At 41.5% G+C, this 23986-nt stretch overlaps 1 protein-coding gene across 1 annotated transcript in view; it reads left to right on the plus strand.

The window, feature by feature from the left end:
- The window catches only part of LOC124595822 (actin-interacting protein 1), a 181219-nt gene that overhangs the window by 9476 nt on the left and 147757 nt on the right, over nucleotides 1-23986 (plus strand). Inside the window, exon 4 of the mRNA XM_047134719.1 lies at nucleotides 6122-6269. Coding sequence (XP_046990675.1) covers nucleotides 6122-6269 — 148 coding nt within the window. The remainder of the gene's footprint in view (nucleotides 1-6121; nucleotides 6270-23986) is intronic.

A 23986-nucleotide genomic window follows, 5' to 3' on the forward strand; every position in this document is an offset into this window, starting at 1 on the left:
TGATGGCAGTGTATTTATTAGCACCTGGAGGTGAGGCCAAAATATCCTGGACTTATGTTGTCGTGCCATTAACAGCCTTGACATTGTAATTATACTTGCTTCATTGGAAGTTATGTGGGCTAACAAAAACGGGCTTTCGGATTATGCAAATCATAGCATAGGATTTTCTTGCTGGAATGGTGGTGGTTTGACTTATGTCTCGTGGCTGAATTCACAGTCACATCGACAGTCGGCATTAGATAGTTAACATTCAGTACATGCAGGATGTGTGTCACAGTTGATGCAGTTTTTTCGTATGTAGTTTGTTATGCAGCACAGCTGCTGCTCACCAAAAATGTCGTGGTTTTAGTATAACTATTTTATTTGCAACATTTACATGTGCACACAAGAGTGCAAACAGTTCTAGAAAAAACAAGTGAACATTAAAAGCAATGATTAAAAATAAGGTCAGAGAGTAAAAAGGAGTTGGCAATAACATTGCAGTGAATAATGACATTCCTATCTAATTCCACTGAGATGACAAAAGTCATGGGATACTTCCTGATATCATGTCTGACTTCTCAACAAATCCTTGGAAGTCTCTTGTCAAGTCCTTGTAAGGTCCTTGCTGAATTATTCAGCCATGCTGCCTGTATAGCTATCTATAATTGCGAGATTACCAGAGCAGGATTTTGTGCAAAAACTGATCTCTTGGTTATGTCCAATAAATGTTCGATGGGATTCAGGTTTGGTGATGTGGATGGCCAGATCATTTGCTTGAAATGTCCATAATGTTTTTCAAACCACTTGTGGACTGATGACGTGGTGCATACATCCATAAAAGTTCCATTTTTGTTTGTCAACGTGAAGTCCATCAATGGCGGAAAATGGCCTGCAGGTAGCCGAACATAATCATTTCCAATCAGTGACCAGTTCACTTGGACCAAAGGACTCAGTTCATTCCATGTAAACACAGTCCACATCATTATGGAGCTACCATCAACTTATACAGTGCCTTGTTGACAAGATGGGTCTGTGCTGCACTCGAGCCCTACCATCAGCTCTTACCAACTGAAACCATTACTCATCTGGCCAGACCACAGTTTTCATTCATCTATGGTCCAACTGATGTGGTCAGAGCCCAGGAGAGGTGTTTCAGGTGACATCGTGCTGTTAGCAAAGGCACTCATGTCTGTCATCTGCTGCCGTAGCCCGTTAACGCAGTATTTGGCTGCACTGTTATAATGGTTATGTTCGTTGTACATCTTACATTGATGTCTGTGGTAATTTCATGCAGTGTTGCTTGTCTGTTAGCACCTACAACTCTTTGCGAACGTTACTGCTCCCAGTGCCTTGAGGTAATGCTTGAAATTTGGTATTCTCGGCACTTTCTTGATACTGTGGCTCTTGGGATTCTGAATTCTCTAACAATTTCCAAAATTCCTGTCGTGCGGCCGTAATCACATTGGAAACTTTTCACATGAATCACCTGAGTACAAATGACAGCTCTGCGATTGCAGCACTCTTATATACATGGTACTATAGCAATCTGTGTATGTGCATATCACTATCTCATGTCTTTTGTCACCTCAGTGTATAGCCATGTTGGCATAGAACTGGTGCAGATGATACTTCCTTGATTATCACAGTGTATTTCGGCATCTCTAACATCTGACCCTTGGTATCCCTTCACAATCATCTCTCGAATGTTGTGTAACCTCATAATTATATAGCTCAGAGTGTTTCAGCAAGTCTGCAGAGTCACAGGTTACTTATTCATTACATGAATACTACTTCCACATTATTAAACCGCATGTCTATGCTATTGAAGCAACTTTTCAGTGTGCAGTTGCAATCACAGTATCATCACACCACACTTAGCATTGCTGTGATTTGAACCCGAGAACTATGATGTTTTGATTAGTAGTCAAAGACACTGTACTAAACGACAGGTCCTGCACAGTAATAAGGCATTTTATATTCAGCATAGCAGTGAGCAATAGCCAGAGAGCAGAAATGGTCAACGCAGTGGGAGTGTTGGTCCCTATAATGTGCTCTGCGAATGGAAGATCCCAGAGAACCGAGGCTTGAAAGGTGGGAACCAAGCAAAAACTTGCTTGCTAATCATTTTGGACAGAATTACTGTCTGACATATCAGAAAGTGAAATAAATTATGACTGAACTTTTATTACACTTCTTTTAACATACAGACAAAGAAGATTGCCAAACTTTAGAGAACTGCCATAGCAAACTGCTGAAGCTTATAGTGGTTCAACTTGTGCATATTCTGAGACACAGAATTCTGATAGTGGCTATGTTTATTGTTACTTTAACATTCAGCTAGGACTAAGAGACGTGGCTGTTTGAATTCATTTTATGTAACCACTGAATTTGATTTTCTTTGTGATGCTCTGAAAATTGAAGTATCGTATGCTTATTACATCGAACATTTATTTATTTACTTATTTAATCATTTACTTTTTTTTTTATTAATGGCTGGTATTTAAATAGTTTTGCTGCCAGGAAACTAAAGCAGACTGTAACTTTTTATTGTGTGTAACTGTTCTTTACAATTTCATTTAATAACTATTTTCAGAGATAATAGTTTCCAGCTAATTTATTATTTACGAAGATAACTCTACTTATTAACTAAGATTATCAACTTGCTAACTGTTTACTAATTGCTGACAGACATGGGGTCCACAGAAACCTTGTCACTCCACCACATTCAGCTCAACGTATACAGGGTGTTACAAAAAGGTACGGCCAAATTTTCAGGAGACATTCCTCACACACAAATAAAGAAAAGATGTTATGTGGACATGTGTCCAGAAATGCTTAATTTCCATGTTAGAGCTCATTTTAGTTTCGTCAGTATTTACTGTACTTCCTCGACTCACCGCCAGTTGGCCCAGTTGAAGGAAGGTAATGTTGACTTCGGTGCTTGTGTTGACATGCGACTCATTGCTCTACAGTACTAGCATCAAGCACATCAGCATGTAGCATCAACAGGTTAGTGTTCATCACGAACGTGCTTTTGCAGTCAGTGCAATGTTTACAAATGCGGAGGTGGTAGATGCCCATTTGATGTATGGATTAGCATGGGGCAATAGCCGTGGCGCAGTACGTTTGTATCGAGACAGATTTCCAGAACGAAGGTGTCCCAACAGGAAGACGTTCGAAGCAATTGATCGGCGTCTTAGGGAGCACGGAACATTTCAGCCTATGACTCGCGACTGGGGAAGACCTAGAACGACGAGGACACCTGCAATGGACGAGGCAATTGTTCGTGCAGTTGACGATAACCATAATGTCAGCGTCAGAGGAGTTGCTGCTGTACAAGGTAACATTGACCACGTCACTGTATGGAGAGTGCTACGGGAGAACCAGTTGTTTACGTACCATGTACAGCGTGTGCAGGCACTATCAGCAGCTGATTGGCCTCCACGGGTACACTTCTGCGAATCGTTCACCCAACAATGTGTCAATCCTCATTTCAGTGCAAATGTTCTCTTTACGCATGAGGCTTCATTCCAACGTGATCAAATTGTAAATTTTCAGAATCAACATGTGTGGGCTGACGAGAATCCGCACGCAATTGTGCAATCACGTCATCAACACAGATTTTCTGTGAACGTTTGGGCAGGCATTGTTGGTGATGCCTTGATTGGGCCCCATGTTCTTCCATCTACGCTCAATGGAGCACGTTATCATGATTTCATACGGGATACTCTACCTGTGCTGCTAGAACATGTGCTTTTACAAGTACGACACAACATGTGGTTCATGCACGATGGAGCTCCTGCACATTTCAGTCGAAGTGTTCGTACGCTTCTCAACAACAGATTCGGTGACCGATGGATTGGTAGAGGCGGACCAATTCCATGGCCTCCACGCTCTCCTGACCTCAACCCTCTTGACTTTCATTTATGGGGGCATTTGAAAGCCCTTGTCTACGCAACCCTGGTACCAAATGTAGAGACTCTTCGTGCTCGTATTTTGGACGGCTGTGATACAATACGCCATTCTCCAGGGCTGCATCAGCGCATCAGGGATTCCATGCGACGGAGGGTGGATGCACGTATCCTCGCTAACGGAGGACATTTTGAACATTTCCTGTAACAAAGTGTTTGAAGTCACGCTGGTACGTTCTGTTGCTGTGTGTTTCCATTCCATGATTAATGTGATTTGAAGAGAAGTAATAAAATGAGCTCTAACATGGAAAGTAAGCGTTTCCGGACACATGTCCACGTTACATATTTTCTTTCTTTGTGTGTGAGGAAAGTTTCCTGAAAGTTTGGCCGTACCTTTTTGTAACACCCTGTATACCCTGCAATCTTTGCTTGTATTTAGTTGCATAATTAATTCCTTATAGTGAATTTATATTACTCCGCTCTTGTCTGTGAAGTTTATCTCCAGTTGTCTCTTGGATACCTGTTTGGTTAGTTTATTTAACTTGTGCTGTATCTGATTCATCAAGATGATGTGTGCTGTCTCATCCCCTGTTCCAACTTTTTCTTATATTGTGGTGTCACTGAAATAAATACAGTGTCAAACAGTATGGTCCAGTGTTCCAGTTTATCGGCATACTGTTACTATTAAGTTCATATGGTGTTTTGTTGAGATATGTGGAGTAAGAAAATTTATTATACTCTTTGAGGAAGGATTGTACTTCATCTGAAATCTTTCCTTCACACTATGAAAGAACTCGGAGCTTTATCATCCTGTTGGTTCTTCATGCCAACCCTTCTTCCGTTCTTGCATTATACATCATTTCTTCCTTGGAGTTTGCTCTTTGCCTTAATATGTCGGTTGCTTTTTCTGTGTCCTTCCTCGTGACCAGTGTTGGGCTCACTACTTTCTAATTACTAGATCTGAGTGACATAGTCTTAATATCGTGAAAAAAATCTTATATGGACGTCGTCCTGTATCCATATGTAAATCTCAGTAACATGCTTCTCTGCACTCTGCATAGAGCTAGTTAAAAGTTAGTCAATTGTGCCATATTACCCACACATTTGCAGTGTAACGTACTATGGAAACAAGTTTAGTTTTATGATACAGTCTAATGATTTCTAGAGGTAGATGAACTTATTTTTGCTGATCATTGGAATTTTGTTCATTAGATTAAGAACTTGTTAGCAGAAAATTTATATACGCTTATGAAAATTTTGCTTCACGTTAACATACATCTGATAGTACCTTTCAGCAACATATGTCTTGGTCAAAGAATTATTTATTCTTATTTTTGGTTGTCATGATATTTTCCCTTTGTGGACCTTATTGTTTTATTTGTAGCTTTTTAATGTTTGGGCGAAGCAGTGCCTTAATATACCGACTATTTGTTTCTAATTCTGCCCTAGTAATACCTGTTACTACTATCATCAAGTCGATAGAGTATACATGCGCCCTTCAGGTAGGGATAGTTACTTATTTTCTGTAATAAATTTTCCAAGTCAGTATCCCAGAACTCCAGTCTAAATATAGAGCCCTGTGGACGTCTCTTTGCTACGTATTTTTCTGTTATGTAGTCGTGGTGGGGGAAGGGGGAAGGTGCAGATGTGACCTGATTCTAGGACCTTGAAGAGTCTCATTGAGATATGTGGATACAGATCTTAGATGATTATTCTGTTATTGGAATCTATGTTGCCATTTCTTTAAGGTTTCATTTTTTATCTATGTTTAAAAGTGACTTCTGTCATGTACTGTGAAGATGATATCTTTACATCTTCTTCACCTTTTTCACTATTTTAGCTTCTTTTTTATTACTCCATATTGCGATTCCACATGTATTAAACAATAAAGGAAGTCTTGGTCTTAAGCTTTGCAGTGCACGGTATTAAGACCGTAGGAGGAAAATATTATAAAGTTTGTATTGCTGACTGAATGTGCTGAAGTAAAGGCACGCTATATTTTCATGTGGGGAGAACAGAGTTCAAATTCCTATTTGGCTTGCCAGCTTTTTTGTGATTTTGCTTAAATTGCTCAAGGCAGTTCCCATCATGGGCCCATGCAATGTTATATTGAGACTCTAATGACTTCATCAATGGGATGTTGAATCCTAATGTACCTTCCTTGTCATCTGTACTTTGGGTAAGACAAGTGACTAACTACATTTTATCTTTGTCTGTTTGAAATTTAGATCAATCGGGTAAAATTAGAATCTGGGACACAGTTAACAAGGAACATTTACTGAAAAATGAGTTCCAACCATTTGGCGGACCCATTAAAGATATTTCATGGTCTCCTGACAACCAACGCATTGTTGTTGTTGGAGAAGGAAGGGAAAGGTAACATACACATTATCTTGTACTAATAGTTTTATTTGTTATGAGGACCTACATTATTAGTATTTTATATGTTAACAGTTTTTTCTAATTCCACTGACTGTGTGTCCAGTTTTTGTATATTTTCACTATTTATGTTAAATGGATATTATCAGTAAGAATACAAGATATTATTAACAGGTAGCTTTTATGGGAATTTGCTTCTATTGCATTTGACGACTGCAGTTTATGGTTTAGGTCAGAGGAGACAAAATTATTCTCTCCTACAAGCAACGAGCTTAAGAAGTAGTGCTGCAGTTGTACATCAGTTTTTATTGTTCATACTTGATTAGTTGTATAGAACTCTTAATTTATATTTTATGTTTCAAATTTGTAAGTGCACAGACAATAAACCAGAGAGATACGAACTTTAGTGAAGGTAAAATCCAATTGCAGTACTGTAATATATTTAATTTTAGGTGTATTTCATAGTTTCTGCAATTACACAGTAAAACTGATGTTTGTTGTGAGAATATTTACAAAGCATTTGCTTTTATAACTGACTTATATTTTAACAGTGAGTATACACTCTGAGCAACTGAATTCAACTCACCTACCTAGTAGTGTCTTTTTCTCCCTTTCACCTTAAAGACAACAGAAATTTTCTGTGGCATTGGGGCATGGACTCTGTGTAACATCTAAAGTGTTTTCAGATTGGGCTGTTTAACCACAGCCGTTAACACACAAAAACTGCTTTGAACTAGATTTCAGCACTTGATATTGTCCAAGATGTTCTCAGTAGGATAAAATTAAAGTGACATGGAGGGTCACAAAAGAACTCCCATGTCTACATCTGCATCTATATCTATACTGTAAGTGTAGCTGTGATACTGAATCAAATGTATTTCAGATATCAAGAAATACAGCTTCTATCTGGTTGCCTTGATTCAAAGCTTTCAGTAAATAAGAGTTGGGTTTCACGTGATCAATGTTTTCGAAATCCATGCTGGTTGGCATTGAGGAAGTCATTCTGTTCAAGATAGCTCATTATGTTTGAGCTCAGAATATGTTCTAAGATTCAAGATGTCCATGGAGCTTTCATAAAAATTTGCTGACTCAGTTTGGAAGAGATCAGCAGGTGCGTTGAGGTTTTTTTGGTTCAGGTCTCCTGTAGGTTTCTGTTTTCAAAGAAATGGGTATTGTGTGTGACCATTAGTAGTTTTCTCTACTGTTCGACACTGTCATCAGTAGCAGACATGTCATGGGTCCCAGTTCATGAGAATTTTTATATATTTGTAGACTGCTGTTGATTTATTTCGTAACTTTATCAGTCCAAGCAGTATTATTCCATGCCTGTGTCCATTCCTGGTGTTCCTACCCACACATCAATTTTTGTCCTTGTGATGTGTGGTGAACAGAAGTAAAAGTATAGGGACATGGCTCCAAATTAAGAATGTGTTTCTGTACGACATGGCTGCTCATCAGTTGTTGTTGTGTAGCATTGAATTTGTGTGATTCACTGAATTGTAACTTGTCTAGTTAGTGCTAGAACAGTTAATGATGACCCTGTCGTAAACATATTTTTGTCCATTGCATTTGATTCCATCTGCACAGGCTTTGCAGAGTTGAGACACATTTCATCATTGTCTTGGCGACACATGAAAAGATTAGTGTGTGTACAACCTTGAATAGGTAGTGCCCTGTATGCAAGATTGCCATGAGCTGCAGTTGTATGTACTGACGATAGTGCGTACTTTTCACATCCTGTGCCTGAATGCATGCCTGAATGTAGGTAAATGGCAAGGACAAGATCTAACAACATCCCAGTTACATTATATGATAAACCATTCCATTTGCTTCTGTAAGAAGTTATTTATGGTTGGGTGCACAATCTTATACATTAAAACAAATGTGCACTGTTAAAAACTGTTAGTACAACTGGGGATAGCTGAATTTGTTACACACACACACACACACACACACACACACACACACACACACACACACACACAAAACTTTTTAGTATATCACAAGTTGCATTGCTGTAATGCAAGTCATCTGGACGCAGAATACAAATATATTGCTCCAGTTGGTGATAAGCAGTTGATGCACAGGAATTGGATGGATAGAAGTGGTCATGATAATGTTATACTGAGAATGTGGTTGTAAATTCTGAGTAGTTATCACAGCAATTTTGTACAGTTAAAGTAACTGATGAGCAATACATTATGACCACCTGCTTAATAGCGTGTTGGTCTGCTGTTGAAATGCAATACAGCAGCAACTCTGCATGGCATGGCTTCAAGTTCTTGATAGGTTTCTAAATGTATTTGAAAATAGATGTCTACACGCAGATCCCATTGTTCCTGTGTATTATGGGATGCGGGTTTGTTGGCTCAAAGGAGCTGGCACCTGATTGTGTCCCAGGCATGTTTCATTGGGTTCAGATCACATGAATTTGGAGGCCAACACATCAACTTTATTTCTCTACAGTACTCCTCAAACCGCTGTAGCATCCTTGTGGCCTTGTAACATGTACATTCACCCTGCCAGATGATGCCATCACCATTGGGGAAGACACCAAGTCTGGTAGCTTATCATCTGCAAACCAAACAATTTAAATGCAAATTTCATTGGCGAGTTAATGCATCCATATGAAGAGCTATCAGTGCAGGACACCATACAGATGGTCCTGCAAAATCATATAATGTAAAAACACTGTAACAAGCAAAACGAAAAACAAAAAAGAAAAATACTTTCTTTGGCCTCACTTCGTTAGATCAGTTAAAACCCAAAATATGACCACTTTTTACAGTTTTCAATAAACAAAACACACTGACAATGATACAGAGGTTCCAAAATGTGTTTGGGCAAAAAAAAAAAAAAAAAAACAAACAAACAGTGTTTTTGTATAAAGGCGGAACCTGTATCCTGTAATTTAACTACAAACTCGAATAGAAAGACAAGAGCTGCAGATCCAAAAGTGGAATACATATCATCTATATTATCCCACACCCCATCATGCCAAATATGGACTAAACTCTGCCGCATTTGTGACCATCCAGCACGTACAGCAGTTTCTGGCATCCTTGTAAATGGTAACATCTGCTCTGACTGCGTGGTACTTGCTGAATGTTTTGCCTCTCTGTCATACGAAGTTTCTTTTAGTGAATGGGAGCTTCACAGCACTGTGGTAGTGTCTCAAGATACGTCACCTGGACCCAACAAAACCTCCAACCAAATGCTCAGACATCTTCGAGCTGACAGCGTGAAACATATCCTCGGGCTTTCTAATGGTGGCAGGATGGAGAATTTCTCTCACAATGGCAGGAAGGTATTATTATTCCTGTTGGGAAACTGGGAAAGGTCCCACATATTTTAACTTAATTACTGGCCAATGTCTTTGATAAGTGGGCTGTGTAAGTTATCTGAACGAATGGTCAACTGACATCTTTGTTGGTGCCTCGAAGCTGGAGGCCATATATCGCGATTCCAAAGTGGCTTTTGGGTTTTCTTGTCCACCACAGATCACCAGATCTGTCTAGAATCTTCAGTGTGAAGCACTTTTGGCATGACCAAAATCTGATTGCAATGCTCTTTGTTCTACAGAAGACATATGATACCACCTGGCAACATCACATTCTGTGTACAGTGCAGGAATGGGTTTTCCAGGGCAGTTTCCCATTTTCATCCAGAATCCCATATCTCTGTGGTTTTTTTGGCTCCAGATAGGTTCAACTCTTAGCAACCAATACGTACAAGGAGCTGTAGTCCCTTAGGGATCGATTCTGAATGTAACACTGTTTGCTTTTGCCATTGATGGTATCATAGATGTGGTGGGTCCCACAGTCTCTAAAGAACTGTGTGTGAATGATATTTATCTGCACTATGCCTCTACATCACTGTGCACCACTGAACACCAACTTCACACTTCATGACTGGGCCCTGAATCATGGCTATCAATTTTCTCCTGCAAAATCATGAGTTGTGCTTTCTTGCCAACTCCAGACTGTTCATCTGCAACCAGAAGTTTATCTTGGTGAGCAGTTACTTGAAGTCATTGAATCTCCTCAGTTATTAGGTATTTTGCTTGACAAGAAGCTAACTTGGCTGCCTCATGTCTGCCAGCTCAAGGCAACCTGCATGAGGAACCTGAATGTTCTCTGTGGGGCACAGACTGCACAGTTATTCTGAGATTTTACTGAGTGCTGATTTTATCCCACGTGGTCTATGGTTGTGTGGCCTATTGGTCTGCAGCACCATCCGTTCTGAGCTTACTGGATCCTGTTCACCACACTGGTGTATAGTTGGCGAGGGAGCCTTCCCTACGAACCCTGTTAACAGGCTCCTCCTGTTGGAAGCTGGTGTCCCACCGCTGCGGGTTAGATGACAACAGGTTTGTCAGATGCCTATTCACCATGTCACTCAACTCTGTTGCACAACTAACAGTTCAGATTGTTTGTGTAGTGCCCAAAATTGAGTAGACCAGCTGATATCCAACTCTATACTCTCCTGAAGGCCCTCATTCTCCTTTGGTCTGTGTTTGTAGAGCTCCCTCTCGACTCCCCCCCCCCCCCACCCCCCTCCCCTTTCCATGTACTGTACTCAATTTCCAAGGTGCTCATTCCAGCCACCAGGTTGTCACAATTTCCTCTTTGTCCTCAGCTTTAGTTACATATTTAGGCTACTGTGTCAAGTGCCTGTGATACTAGCGTGCGGCATTCAATCTTGTTGTGGCTGGTGGAGGTGTAAATGATAAACTCAGCAAATTGTACAACATAAGGTTTTGAAGATGATTTAAGAATAACAGCAACATTGATCATATATGCAGTTTGTTTAATATGTAAGATTTTTGTTCATAGTAAGTGTGTGAGGAGACCTTTTTAAAAAATTAGGGCTGATTCTGTTTTTAATTAAGCTTCTATGACAGTGTTACATTTAAATATTTTTTTGTCATTATAAGGAATTGATAAATAGTTACATTAATGCAACAGTTGTTGATCCTTAGTCAGTAACTAGATGACCACCATGAATTAAACACAGATGGCACAAAACCAATTAGAATCTACAAAGGAATAACTTGCATTATATACAAAAGTCTGATGATAAGACAGACAAGGGAGTGATAAAATTTCAACTTTTTATGTGAGTGTTTTTAGAGTTTTCAATTTCAAGGAGTAAAAGGTATGTTGCATATTCTACTGTCATCAGTGTACACTTGGCATAAAGACCACAAACATAAGAGAAATTAGGGCTCATAAAGAGGTATATAGATACTATTTTCCCCTCGCTTTGTTTGCCAGTGGAAAGGAAATGACTAGTAGTGGTTCAAGGTACCCCAACCACAGACCATATGGCCATTTGCAGAGTATCTCTGCATCTATAGAATTTGGATAAACAACATGTGCCACCTGGATGATCTTAAATTTTGAGCAGCTTGATGAACTAGGCCAATCCTTGCTGGGTACAGATCCTGATATTCCTGAGCTGGTTGTTTGCCAACTCAGCTCCTGCTTATGTACCAGTAACTCATGTACATCATTCAGTGATTGCCATTGAGTGTGATGGAAGTATGTTATGTGTCAAGAAGAATGGTAGTAATCTTGGCTTAACCAACTAGATTACAAGGAAGGGAGAATGACAATGTTATAGAAAGGATAGGTGCTACTCACCATATAGTGAAGATGTGGAATCACAGATAGAGACTACAAAAAGACTGTCAAGCTGTTTGACAATCTATGACTCAGCATCTTTGCTTTATAGTGAGTAACAACTATCCGTTTCATAATATTGTCATTACTCTATCCTGGATTATCCATTTTTGTAAGCATGGTAGAATCCTTTATTTAAAATGCTCATAGATTTTGTTGCTGAACACACACTAGTACACCTTGTTGCATTTCAGTAATAGTAGGGTTCCTCTAGTGAGGCTCTGCCTGAGTAAACTTCCATTTTTGTTGATATCACCAGGGTGTTGTGGAGCCTTAAAATTGTTCTCCTACTCTCAATGGACTGGGTGTGCCATTGATTTCTAGGAAATCTGGTAGGAAGAAATCTGAAAGTAGTTCTGATAGGACAGAAACTGCTTATGTGGAAAAAGCTAAAGTCATAAAGATATACTGAATCTTAAAAATAAGTGAACTTTAGAAATGGGATTTTGTTGGTAGAAATGTTGACTTCTCAGTAGGCCACTGGACTTCAAGCAGCAAAGTTTCTTGGAGAATATTCTACAGAAACTTCATGAAGTGAGCCGTATGACACCCTGAAGTACAATCTACATTTGCAAAATAAGGCTCTAACCACTTGCAGATGTGATTGGAAACGACTAAAGAGAAATTCAAGGAGGAGTGGTATCAGGAAGGTATAATTGACATCCATAATGTAATGGAAAAATGCAAATGGTGGACAAGTAAAACCAGCAAAGTTTACTCCTGTATTTGAAATATGCTCACTATTTTTATTTACTCAAATTTGGCATATTTCGTGACAGTACCTTTTCTGTGAAATGTTTACAAGATGATATTTGTCTTGGCTTCAGTTGTCTAGTGGAAGTATGATTCCACAATGCAGTTTCGTTGGCTGCAGAAATGACCTCGTTCAATGCGTTTGCCTAATTTTTGGTGCTTCAAATACCATTTCTTCGAATGTGGTTTCTTCTTAAAGTTTATATAAAAAAGGTAGTAACATAATTCATTTTTCCTGTTCACTAACAAATCATTATGACGGCGACCTGCACATTGTTCTACCGCCACCTCACACCGAGAGTTCACTGCCGACTGACTACAGTCAAAGACAACTCCAGTTTCAAAGACATTTTACACAACACACAAGCTTCCACTTGTAATCAGTCTCTTTGATATTCTTCGTCACGTCTACTAATAGTAATCAGTATGCTTTCACTCTCAAAAATATAAGTAAATTAACGTAAACTAAGGCAAATTACAATTAAAAAAAATTTCTGACAAAAATTACAATTAAAAAAAATTTCTGACAAAAATTACAATTAAAAAAAATTTCTGACAAAAATATAAGAAAACATTTACAATTTGGTATCGACAAATCTGGTAGAAAATAACACATCTCCCAGATCCATTACATATTCCATGGAACATTCATGCCAGAGCACATAATGGCTAGATACATTCAGCTTAATATCATGTCTTACATTCTTAAACAATATGACGCTTTAAATTTCTGCAATATGACCACACAGTGCCGTTGTTAGGGAAATGTGGTAGAACAACCCGTGATGGAAATATTTGTTTATATTGTCATGTAGAAGAAGGTATAATTAGATGAATGACGAACACTAACTTCACTTAAGGAAGGTTTATTCAGCACTTGCACATACAACAGCGCGGAGCGAACTGCCTCCAGCCAGAACACATACAGTATATACACAGCTGCAAAACATTCCAGTACAATGATTCTTGACATTTGTGGATACTTCTAGAATGTACTCGAACCAAATACAGAAATTAAAATGGTACAATCCAGGCGAGTTTTGAACTCAAGACCCTTCATTCAACAGTTCAGTATCATAACCACTACACCACGGTACTACTCAGCTTCTTCTGCAACATTGCTCCCTCCTTAGAAAACAGCGTCTCAGTATTACTTCGTCCTATTCCGGGAACAAGTCATCGGTCCTGCATACTCGGACTTCCGATGACTGATGCTCGCCCTGGTGGTGATCTTCTCAGAATTCTTTTTGCCACTATGCTCTTCGTCATCTTTCCGCTTGTTGCCTGCTGCTGGAGCTTCGAATTTACCCTGGGTGATAGGATCCTTATAGGGCTTCATTCAAAGGATGTGGACCATATCTCTGATCTTTCGTCGTCTTGTGTCGGGGTCGAAATCTCAAACTTCATAAGTAACATCAGACAACTGTCTTACAACCTTATAAGTTGCAAAGTAGCACCTGGGGAGCTTCTCAGAGAGACCAATCTTCCCAACAGGAGTGAAGATCCAGACGAGGTCACCAGGCTGGTACACAACAGGGCAGTAGCTCGCGTCATACCTTCGGCGATCATTTTCTTGAGCCTGCAATGTTGGAAGTCGAGCTAATTGCAAAGCTGCCTCAGCTTTGGTTAACACGTGGCCGATGTAGTCGTTTTCCATGTCATCAGGATGTAACGGAAACAGTGTCCATCATCATAGTCGCCTCACGCCCATGCACTAGGAAAAATGGCATAAATCCTGTGGTGTCTTGTTTGGCGGTGTTGTAGGCAAACGTCATGAAAGGTAGCAGCTCATCCCAGTTGCTGTGCTCAGCACTGACGAACATTAATAGCATGTTGGCCAAGGTCTTATTAAGGTGTTCAGTAAGCCCGTCAGTATGTGGATGGTAGGCAGTCGTCATATGATGAGTAATGTTGCACCGACAGTTTATCTCTGTCACAAGATTCAATTGAAAATCATTCCCTTGATCCGTAATTAACGACACTGGGGCACCGTGTTTTAATAAATGTCTTCCTTGATGAATTTGGCTACCTTGGATGCTTCTGCTGTTTTCACAGCTTTTGTAATGGCATAACGTGTCAGATAACCAGTGCAACCGATAATCCGTCTACTGCCACTAGTGGACGTTGGAAATCGTCCGAGGAGGTCAATCCCAACACGCTGGAAAGGTGTTTGGCTGGTGGAATTGGTATTTGTCAGCCAGGTGGTTTCCGAGGAACTGCCTTTCTCCTCTGGCAATCTCTACAGTGCGACACATAGTGACGGACACTCCTAAATAAACCTGGCCAGAAAAATCTCTTGTGTATGTTATCGTATGTCTTAATAAAGACTAAATGTCCAGCCTCAAGTTTGTCATGGAACTTCTGTAGAACATCTAAGCGCATATGTTTAGGAATCGCTGGTAGCCACCTCTTTCCAAATGGATCAAAGTTTTTCTTGCAAAGTAATCCATAAACTACCTTAAACTGTCCATTCACATCCTCTGACCGATTTAAGGGAAGCATAGTTTGAGATATCTTGGTGTCACTCTACTGCTCAGCAGAGAGATGCTGGAGTGTAGTGAGACAGTCACTATCTTCATCAAAATCTGGATGGTCTTGCACAGGGTTTCTTGAGACACTGTCGGCATCTTGGTGTTTTCTTCCACTTTTGTACACTGTGGTAATGTCATACGCTTGAAGATGTAGTGCCCACCTGGCGAGTCGTCCTGTTGGATCCTTAAGACCTGTCAACCAACAAAGTGAATGATGGTCTGTAACAACTGTGAATGGCCTTCCATAGAGATACTGTCGAAATTTGCACATGGCCCAGATCACAGAAAGACATTCTTTTTCTGTAGTTGAGTAGTTTCACTCGGCTTTTGTAAGTATCCTAGAAGCATAGGCTATTACCATCTTTTTTCCATTCAAAATCTGCACCAGCATACCCACTGTCATCTGTGTGTAGTTCTGTAGGTGCTGTCTCATCATACAGACAAAGTACAGGGTCAGTTGCCAGAGCTTTTCGCAGCACATCGAAAGAATCTTGTTGAGCACCACCCCAGATAAATTTAGCATCAGCTTTTAACAACTCTTGGAGTGGCCTGGCTTTAATACAAAAGTCTTTGATAAAACAACGGTAATAAGAACATAATCCGAGGAAGCTTCTCACATCTCTAATGCTTTTAGAAATAGGAAATTCTGTTATAGATCTTACATTCTCTGGGTCAGGCCGCACACCTTCATTTGACCCAAGATGTCCAAGTATTTTCATTTCTTTTGCTCCAAAGAGACACTTTATTGGACTAAGTTTCATTCCCCGTTGCTGGAGTCACTTAAGAATGGCCCTCAGTCCTTTTATATGTTCATGATATGTCTCTGAGAACACTATAATGTCATCTAAATAACAAAGACAAATTGTCCACTTCAGGTGACGTAGAAGATTATCCATCATCTGTTCAAAAGTTGGTGGTGCATTACACAAACCGAACAGCATTACCTTAAACTCATACAGGCCCTCAGGGGTGATGAATGCAGTTTTCTCACAATCAGCCTCATCTACTTTGATTTGCCAGTATCCCAAGTACATGTTCATGGTGAGAAAAACTTAGCCCCCTTCAGACAATCTAGCATATCATCAGTTCGCAGAAGAGGGTAAGCGTCCTTTTTAGTTATCTTATTAAGCTTCCTGTAATCAACACAAAAGCTCCAACTGCCATTCTTCTTCCTCACGAGGACCACTGGTGATGAACATGGGCACTGCAAAGGCTGAATGATGTCATTCATCATCATTTTCTCTACCTTGCCGCGAATTATTCAACGTTCTGTTGCTGACACACGCTATGCTCTCTGGCTTATTGGTTGATGGTCTCCAGTGCTAATCCCTTCACCATCGATTTGTTTAATTTGCTCTTCACCTGTGGATTGAAACATTCAGAGAACTCTTGAAGAATGGCAAATAGCTTCTTCTGTTGTTCCTTAGTGAGATCTGGTGATAGTCGAGCTATAAGATCTTGTCTCGTAGTAGTAGCAGCACTAGTTTCGCCCACATACTCGGCATGGGAGGTTTCTATGATGCTCAGCTGTTCTCCAGTTATCAGCTCAGTGTTTGCTATGCACATGCATTTCGGAAGGATCTGCGGTTCTTGGCGACAGTTAACTATCCACAATTCACTGAATCCATTCTTGAACGAGACGACAGAGGCTGGGAGGACCAAGTTATTCTTCAGTGGTACGCTTCACTTACATTCCACTACAAGATCCATGGGTTGATGCATGGCATGACACGTGACAGTTACCTATCTAGCACTGAGCGCAGGAATGGTCACTTCATCCAGCACACATAGTCTCCACACACTCGGATGCACATCTTTCTGTCCACAGTATCTCATCTCATCTGTCTAGCATAATCTTTGAGTGACCACAATCTATAATGGCCTGAGAAGCTTTCAAAAAGTCCCATCCCAGAATGACGTCATGAATACTCTTGCAAGACGATGAATTCTAAGGGCTGTTTATGGACACTTATGAATGGTACATCTTCCTGTAGGTTTTACATATTTCCCATTAGGCACCTTCAGCAGAGATGTTTTGTTGTCGATGAATATGGTTTTCTGCAAATGGCGATGGTACTTCTCTGAAATGACTGAATATGATGCTCCAGAGTCCACAAGAGCTTGGGCTGGTCAGCCGTCCATGAGGATATCGACGTAGTGTCTTATCATTTTTGTTGTGATCGATGGCGGAGGAGTTTTCTCTTCGGCTGCCTCACCTCCAAGGAAGGTCACACCCTTTAGTTTTCCAGGTTGCAGCGGCTAGGTGATCGGCTGGAGCTTCTAAACAGTGATGGAGACCTTGATTGGCGTGTTGAGAAGCACCCTCTCCAGCGGCTAGCTTGTGGTGATGGTGACCTATGTTGTCCTGCACCCACATCATCTTGTTCATCTTCGTTGTCCCGGAGTTGGCGTCGGCTAAGATTGGCCTGCTGTCTTCTGGCACGGGGGTGACATCAGATATCCGCCACCTTTCTCAACAATAGTGCACCACATGTCCCGCTCGTCCACAATGGAATCATACTGGTTTGTTTTCGTGGTTCCTCCAGATGTCTGTGTTCCTTGGTGCCCAAACAGGTTCCTCATGCAGCATTATAGGAATGTAACTCCGCCTTGGTTTCAACTCCTTCACCGTTTTAAAGGGAAATGAAGGACGAGAAATTGGGTTCAGTGTCTGTTCCAGTTCCTCACTTATGATCTCTTGAAGCTTCTCAGTTTTTTGCTCACCGTGTAATCCAGGTGCCTTCTGAACTTCCTCTCTATTTGACGAACACAACTTGTGAAATCAGTTGCTACCTCCATCACATACATCGATACAACGTTTGGAAGCTGTTCAAACTTCTTGCATGTAATTCTTTTTTGATGCATTATACTGGTACCATTTTATGCAGTCGTCTGCTGTGGAAACCACCTTCAGTAGTAAGGCTTGATATACTCATGCTCATAAATGAAGGATAATGCTGATACATTGTGAAACAATGCTCTGGTGGGCGGTTTGCGGGTTTAAATCACCTTGGGGTATGACCATTCGGCGCATTTGACCTGCGGTCGTCGCACGGTGGCACTGGCAGTAGTCCACATACGCAGAGATGTGTTGATGTATGTCAGAGTACAGTGCAGTGAGTAAGTGTGCAGACATTTTAATGGTGACTGTGTTTTGAAAATGGCTCAAAGAACATATATTGATGATGTTTTGAGGGGTAGAATACTAAGGAGACTGGAGGCTGATCAAACACAGCAGATTGTAGCACGGGCGCTCTGTGTGCCACAGAGTGTGATCTCAAGATTGTGGCAACGATTCCAGCAGACAGAAAACATGTCAGGTGCTACAGTATGGGATGTCCACCATGTACAATACCACAAGAAGACCTATATCTCACCATCAGTGCCCACAGATGACCACGGAATACTGCAGATAGCCTTGCTTGGGACCTTACCGCAGCCACTAGAGCAGTTGTCTCCACACACACACAGTCTACAGACGACAGAACAGACATGGTTTATTAGCCTGGAGACCTGCGAGGTGCATTTCACTGACCGCTGGTCACAGGAGAGCCCGTGAAGCACGGTGTCATGAACACAGTATATGGTCATTGGAACAGTGGTCCCAAGTTATGTTCACGGACGAGTCCAGGTATAGTCTGAACAGTGATTCTCGCTGGGTTTTCATCTAGCGTGAACCAGGAATCGGATACCAACCCCACAATGTCCTTGAAAGGGATCTGTATGGAGGTCGTGGTTTGATGGTGGGGGGTGGGATTATGATTGGTGCACATACAACCCAGCATGTCTTTCACAGAGGAACTTTAACAGGTCAGGTGTATCAGGACGTCATCTTGCACCAGTATGTCCGCCTTTTCAGGAGTGCAGTGGGTCCTTCCTTCCTTCCTCCCGATGGATGATAACACATGGCCCCACCGAGCTGCCATCATGGAGGAGTACCTTGAAACAGAAGATATCAGGCGAATGGAGTGGCCTGCCTGCTCTTCAGACCTAAACCACATTGAACATGTTTGGGATGCTCTCGGTCGACGTATCACTGCAAGTCTTCAAACCCCTAGGACACTCATGATCTCTGACAGGCACTGGTTCAAGAATGGGAGGCTACACCTCAGCAGCTGCTTGATCACCTGATCCAGAGTATGCCAACCCGTTGTGCGGCCTGTGTACGTGTGCATGGCGATCATATCCCATATTGATGTCATGGTACATGAGCAGGAATCAGTGGTGTTTTGTAGCAAATGTGTTTCGGGGCGGTTTTCTCAACTTATCACCAATACCATGGACTTTTGGATCTGTGTCGGGTGTGTTCCCTATGTGCCTATGCTATTAGCACCAGTTCTGTGTAGTGCCACGTTTTGTGGCACCACATTCTGCCATTATCCTTAATTTATGAGCATGAGTGTACATGTCCGCAGCAACACCCTTCATGAGGTGTGCAACTTTATCTTCCTCCTTCATTCTAGGATCCACTATTTTACACTGCTCCAAGACATCTTGAATGTAGGATGCAGTAGTTTCTCCAGGACGCTGGGCCCCTGCACTTAAATTTATCTTCAGGCTTGCACTTCTGTCGTTGTGTGTCGCCGAATACTTGCACAGTTCTGCCTGGAATACTTCCCAGCTTGTGAACTTCTCCTTGTTGTTCTCATACCTTTGCTTGACAGTGCCCTCCAAGTAGAAAATAATTTAGTCAAACACATGGTGTCATCCCATTTGTTAAATTTGTCTATATGCTCATATACCTTCAGCCACTTGTTTGGATCTTGGCCACCGTTACCAGAGAACCCCGAAGGATGTCTCCTGTGGTAGCACACAGTTGCTGACATCGTAATGTTCTCTTCTTCTTCTCCTCCTGTCTCCGGTAGATTGCGATCTGTTGAATATGGCTCGAACTCGGGTTTCTCGCCAAGTAAATGGCCACTGTGTCATCGATAATGTGCACTATCACATGTTCCAATACCTGCCGCCTCCAGCGGAATAATGTCACATAGAAGAAGGTGTAATTAGGTGAATTACGAACACTAACTTCACTTAACGAAGATTTATTCAGCGCTTGCACATACAAGAGTGCGGAGCGAACTGCCTCCAGCCAAAACGCATACAGAATATATACAGTTACAGAACATTCCAGTACAGTGATTCTTGACATTTGTGGATACTTCTAGAATGTACTCGAACCGAATATAGAAATTAAAATGGAACAATCCAGGTGCATTTTGAACTCATGACCCTCCATTCAACAGTTTAGCGTCACAACCACTACACCACAGTATTACTCAGCTTCTTCTGCGACAGTATCTTCAAGCGCATTTGAATTGCTTAGGTAATTACTGTTTGAAATCTTGATAAAGTGTAGGCACAGGAATTAAAGGTAAGAAATAAAATTAGTGTTGCCAATATAACATCAATGTTAAGATGATGTAGAAAGCAACCCTCATGCATTTGCTACCTCACAAGCTTCAACTTCTAAAATGCAATTTTAAAAAGCTATCCCCCCAATACAAGCAGAAGTTAAAAGTGCTTCCCTTTAAATCTGCTATTCTCTTCAGGTAGCCTACAAAAGATTTGTCACACCTAAACACCCCAGAAACAGATATAATCTATTGGTTTCAGTGTAAGCTTTCCAAGTCAGCTTCATTCACTAAACATCACCAACCAGCTAGGTACTTGCCTGCACAACCTAATCTGAAGTCCCTGCCTACCAAGTGTCTGAATGTTGGCTAAATGACAATGGTAACCTAGAAAACTAAAAATGACTCAATCAGAAATCCACCCTGCAGGTGAGAATGCATTTTTGGTGTCTCTCTGTTTTCAATACTAGAAGAAGTAATATGATTGATCCTGAAAGATTATGTACTCCTGACTTAATAAATACACTACAAAAACAGAACCTTTGCTCCATAGACCATACTGCCATGTTTCCTGCTCTCACAACAGCTGCCAACCAATTCTTCGATTTCATGAGCTCTGAACTGCTTCACAAAATTGTTATAATATTCAGGTCTTATTGACAACCAGCTTAAGGAGGCAAATGCAGCCATTTCAATTGACCACTTTCTGTTCCCCCTAGCAAATTGTTGTGACCTGCCAGTACCTTTCAAAAGTTTACTTTTAACAGGTGTTGGAAAACACCAACCATCCTGGGAAAATCATTCACCCTTGAAAATAGCGTAGCAGGCCCAGGTCACGATTTACACTGCCGTTTGTGAAAAGTACTCCACCAAGAAGGAATTACCAGAATAGCACCACACGGGTGTGCAAGCAATACGTGACATGTTTTGCAGCGAGATGGGGTATACGTAGGCTGAGCAGAGCCCTCTCGTGTCAGTCTGACAGAGTCGGTGTTGTGCCTAGTGTAGTCGGTGCAAAGCTGTCGCATTAGGTAGAAACAATACAGTGAGTGCCAGTATGCCTCGTCGACATCAAAGGGAACCATATTGGCATCTGAGCAAGTTTGAACGGGGCAGAATGATTGGTCTCCAGGAAACAGGGTTGCCATATTGTAACATATCAGCTCGCACAGGGCATGTTGCTACAACAGTGAACTGCGTGTGGGAGCAGCGAATAGAGGGAGGTTGTACGCAGCAACGAGTGGGAACTGGACCATGGAACGTGACCACAGCACGGGATGACAGTCATCTTGTTTGCATGGCCATTACGGTCTGTACAGTGTCATCCACAGTGTTGGCTCATCGCTGGAGCACTGCAACAGGTGTGAAGTTGTCTGCATCGACGGTTTGTTGCTGTCTACTGCAGGTTGGACTGGTTGCACGCGTGCCATTACATCGGCTTCCGTTGTCCAGAAACCACAAGCTCCCTCGGACTGCTGTGGGCACGTGAACACCATCACTGGGGTGCTGAGTGGCAACATGTAATCTTTTCGGATGAGTCCCACTTCACTGTGTCCTACAGCAATGGCTGCATGTGTGTCTAATGGTACCGTGGTGAGTGCAACCTGGAGGGCTGCATTGTGGAGCCGCATAGTGGACAAACACCAGGTGTGATGGTTTGGTGCGCCATTGGTTACAACTACCGATCTCGCCTTGTACGTATTGGGGGCACTCTGAACAACAACCGGTACCTAATGCAGGTTGTGGAGTCTGAGGTAGCCCCCCTGCTTCAAGTACCTCCGCTGGGCACCTTTCAACAGGACAATTGCAAGGAATGTACATGCCTTCTTTGAAGAGTGACTGGTACCATTGCATCCCTGGCCTGCACGTTCGCCAGCAATGTCATCCAGCAAACATGTCTAGAATATGGTTGGTCGGCACCTGGTGCATCACAGTCCTCCAGTAACTGGTGTCGTGGATTTGTGGGCTCAGACACAAACTGCGTGGAAGGAAATCCCTCAGGAACATATTCAGAACCTCATTGATTCATTGCCATGGCGTATGGCAGCTCTAATTGCAGCACATGGTGGCCACACGACATACTGAATAGTAGGGCTCAAAGGACATGTGCAGATTTGAAAAGGTAATCATTTGTTACTTGTCATGTACCTAACCTGTGGTATTAATATAACTGAATTCATGTGTTTCCTTCCTGGTGTTGCAATTTCCACAAATGGTAGTGTACTTACAAAGTTTATGAGTAAACCGCCAATCATTTCCAGGCTAGACAGAAGCTTCCTTCCCCTGGATACCGAAAACTGTCATTGTCATATACAGTAGCAAAGGATACAGTTCACAGATCCAGCCAGTAAATGGCATCTTGCATTATGAAGTCCTTTGACAGTCGGATGACTTGTGGTTTGGGATGATTCATCAGCCAGCACCCCTCTGTGATGTGGACAAACTCTGCAACCTGATGAAAACTGTTGTGAAAATATTTTTGTACAGATTGATAACAACTGGTGCCTGTGATTGTTATTCCACACTTCTAGCATGCAGTATAAAAACATTACACAGTGAGTGACCTTGAAAGCTGGACTTTGCATTTATTGTGCACGCAGTTTATCGTTTCATCTCCAGTACATATGGCATTGCATAGCTTGAACAAAAGAGAACACATTATCTAAAAACTGCAAGAGCCCGCACTGTTGCCAGTTAATGCACCTACATCGATACTCCACAAGCCACCATACCACACTTGGCGGAGGGTGCCCTGTGCTACTACTAGTTATTTCCTTCCCTGTTCCACTTGGAAATAGAACAAGGGAAACATGACTGTTTATACGCTTCCATATAAGCCCTAATTTCTTTAATCTTATCTTCATGGTCCGTAAGCGCACTGTATGTTGGAGGCAACAGAATAGAACTGTAGTCAGCTTCAGATGCCGGTTTTTCAAATTTTCTCAGTAGTGTTCCTCAAAAAGAACGTTGTCTTCCTTCCAGGGATTTCCATTTGAGTTCCTGAAGCATTTCTGTAATACTTGTGTGTTGTTCAAACTTCCTGGTAACAAATCTAGAAGCCAGTCTCTGAACTGCTTTTTACTATGTCATCCATATACAATTCTGTCCTATGGTCAAATGATGGTATGTTTGTACAATTCTTTGGCGCAAAATTTAAAACTTTGACTATTGTTTTGCTGTCTTCAACTGCCACACCAGACTGATCAGCAAGGGACTGGACAGAAGTCTTGAATTTGCTTAGTGATTTTACATTGGACCAGAATTTTCTCAAGTTTTCTGCCAAATCTTTTGCAAAGGTATGACAGTGGTAGCTGGTGTATGTTTCACGCATAGATCTTTCCACAGATGCACAAATCTCTAACCTTTGCTTGTTGTTATGTGTACACACTCTTTTG

Source organism: Schistocerca americana, chromosome 1 (genome assembly GCF_021461395.2).
Source record: "Schistocerca americana isolate TAMUIC-IGC-003095 chromosome 1, iqSchAmer2.1, whole genome shotgun sequence".
Classification (NCBI taxonomy): domain Eukaryota; kingdom Metazoa; phylum Arthropoda; class Insecta; order Orthoptera; family Acrididae; genus Schistocerca; species Schistocerca americana.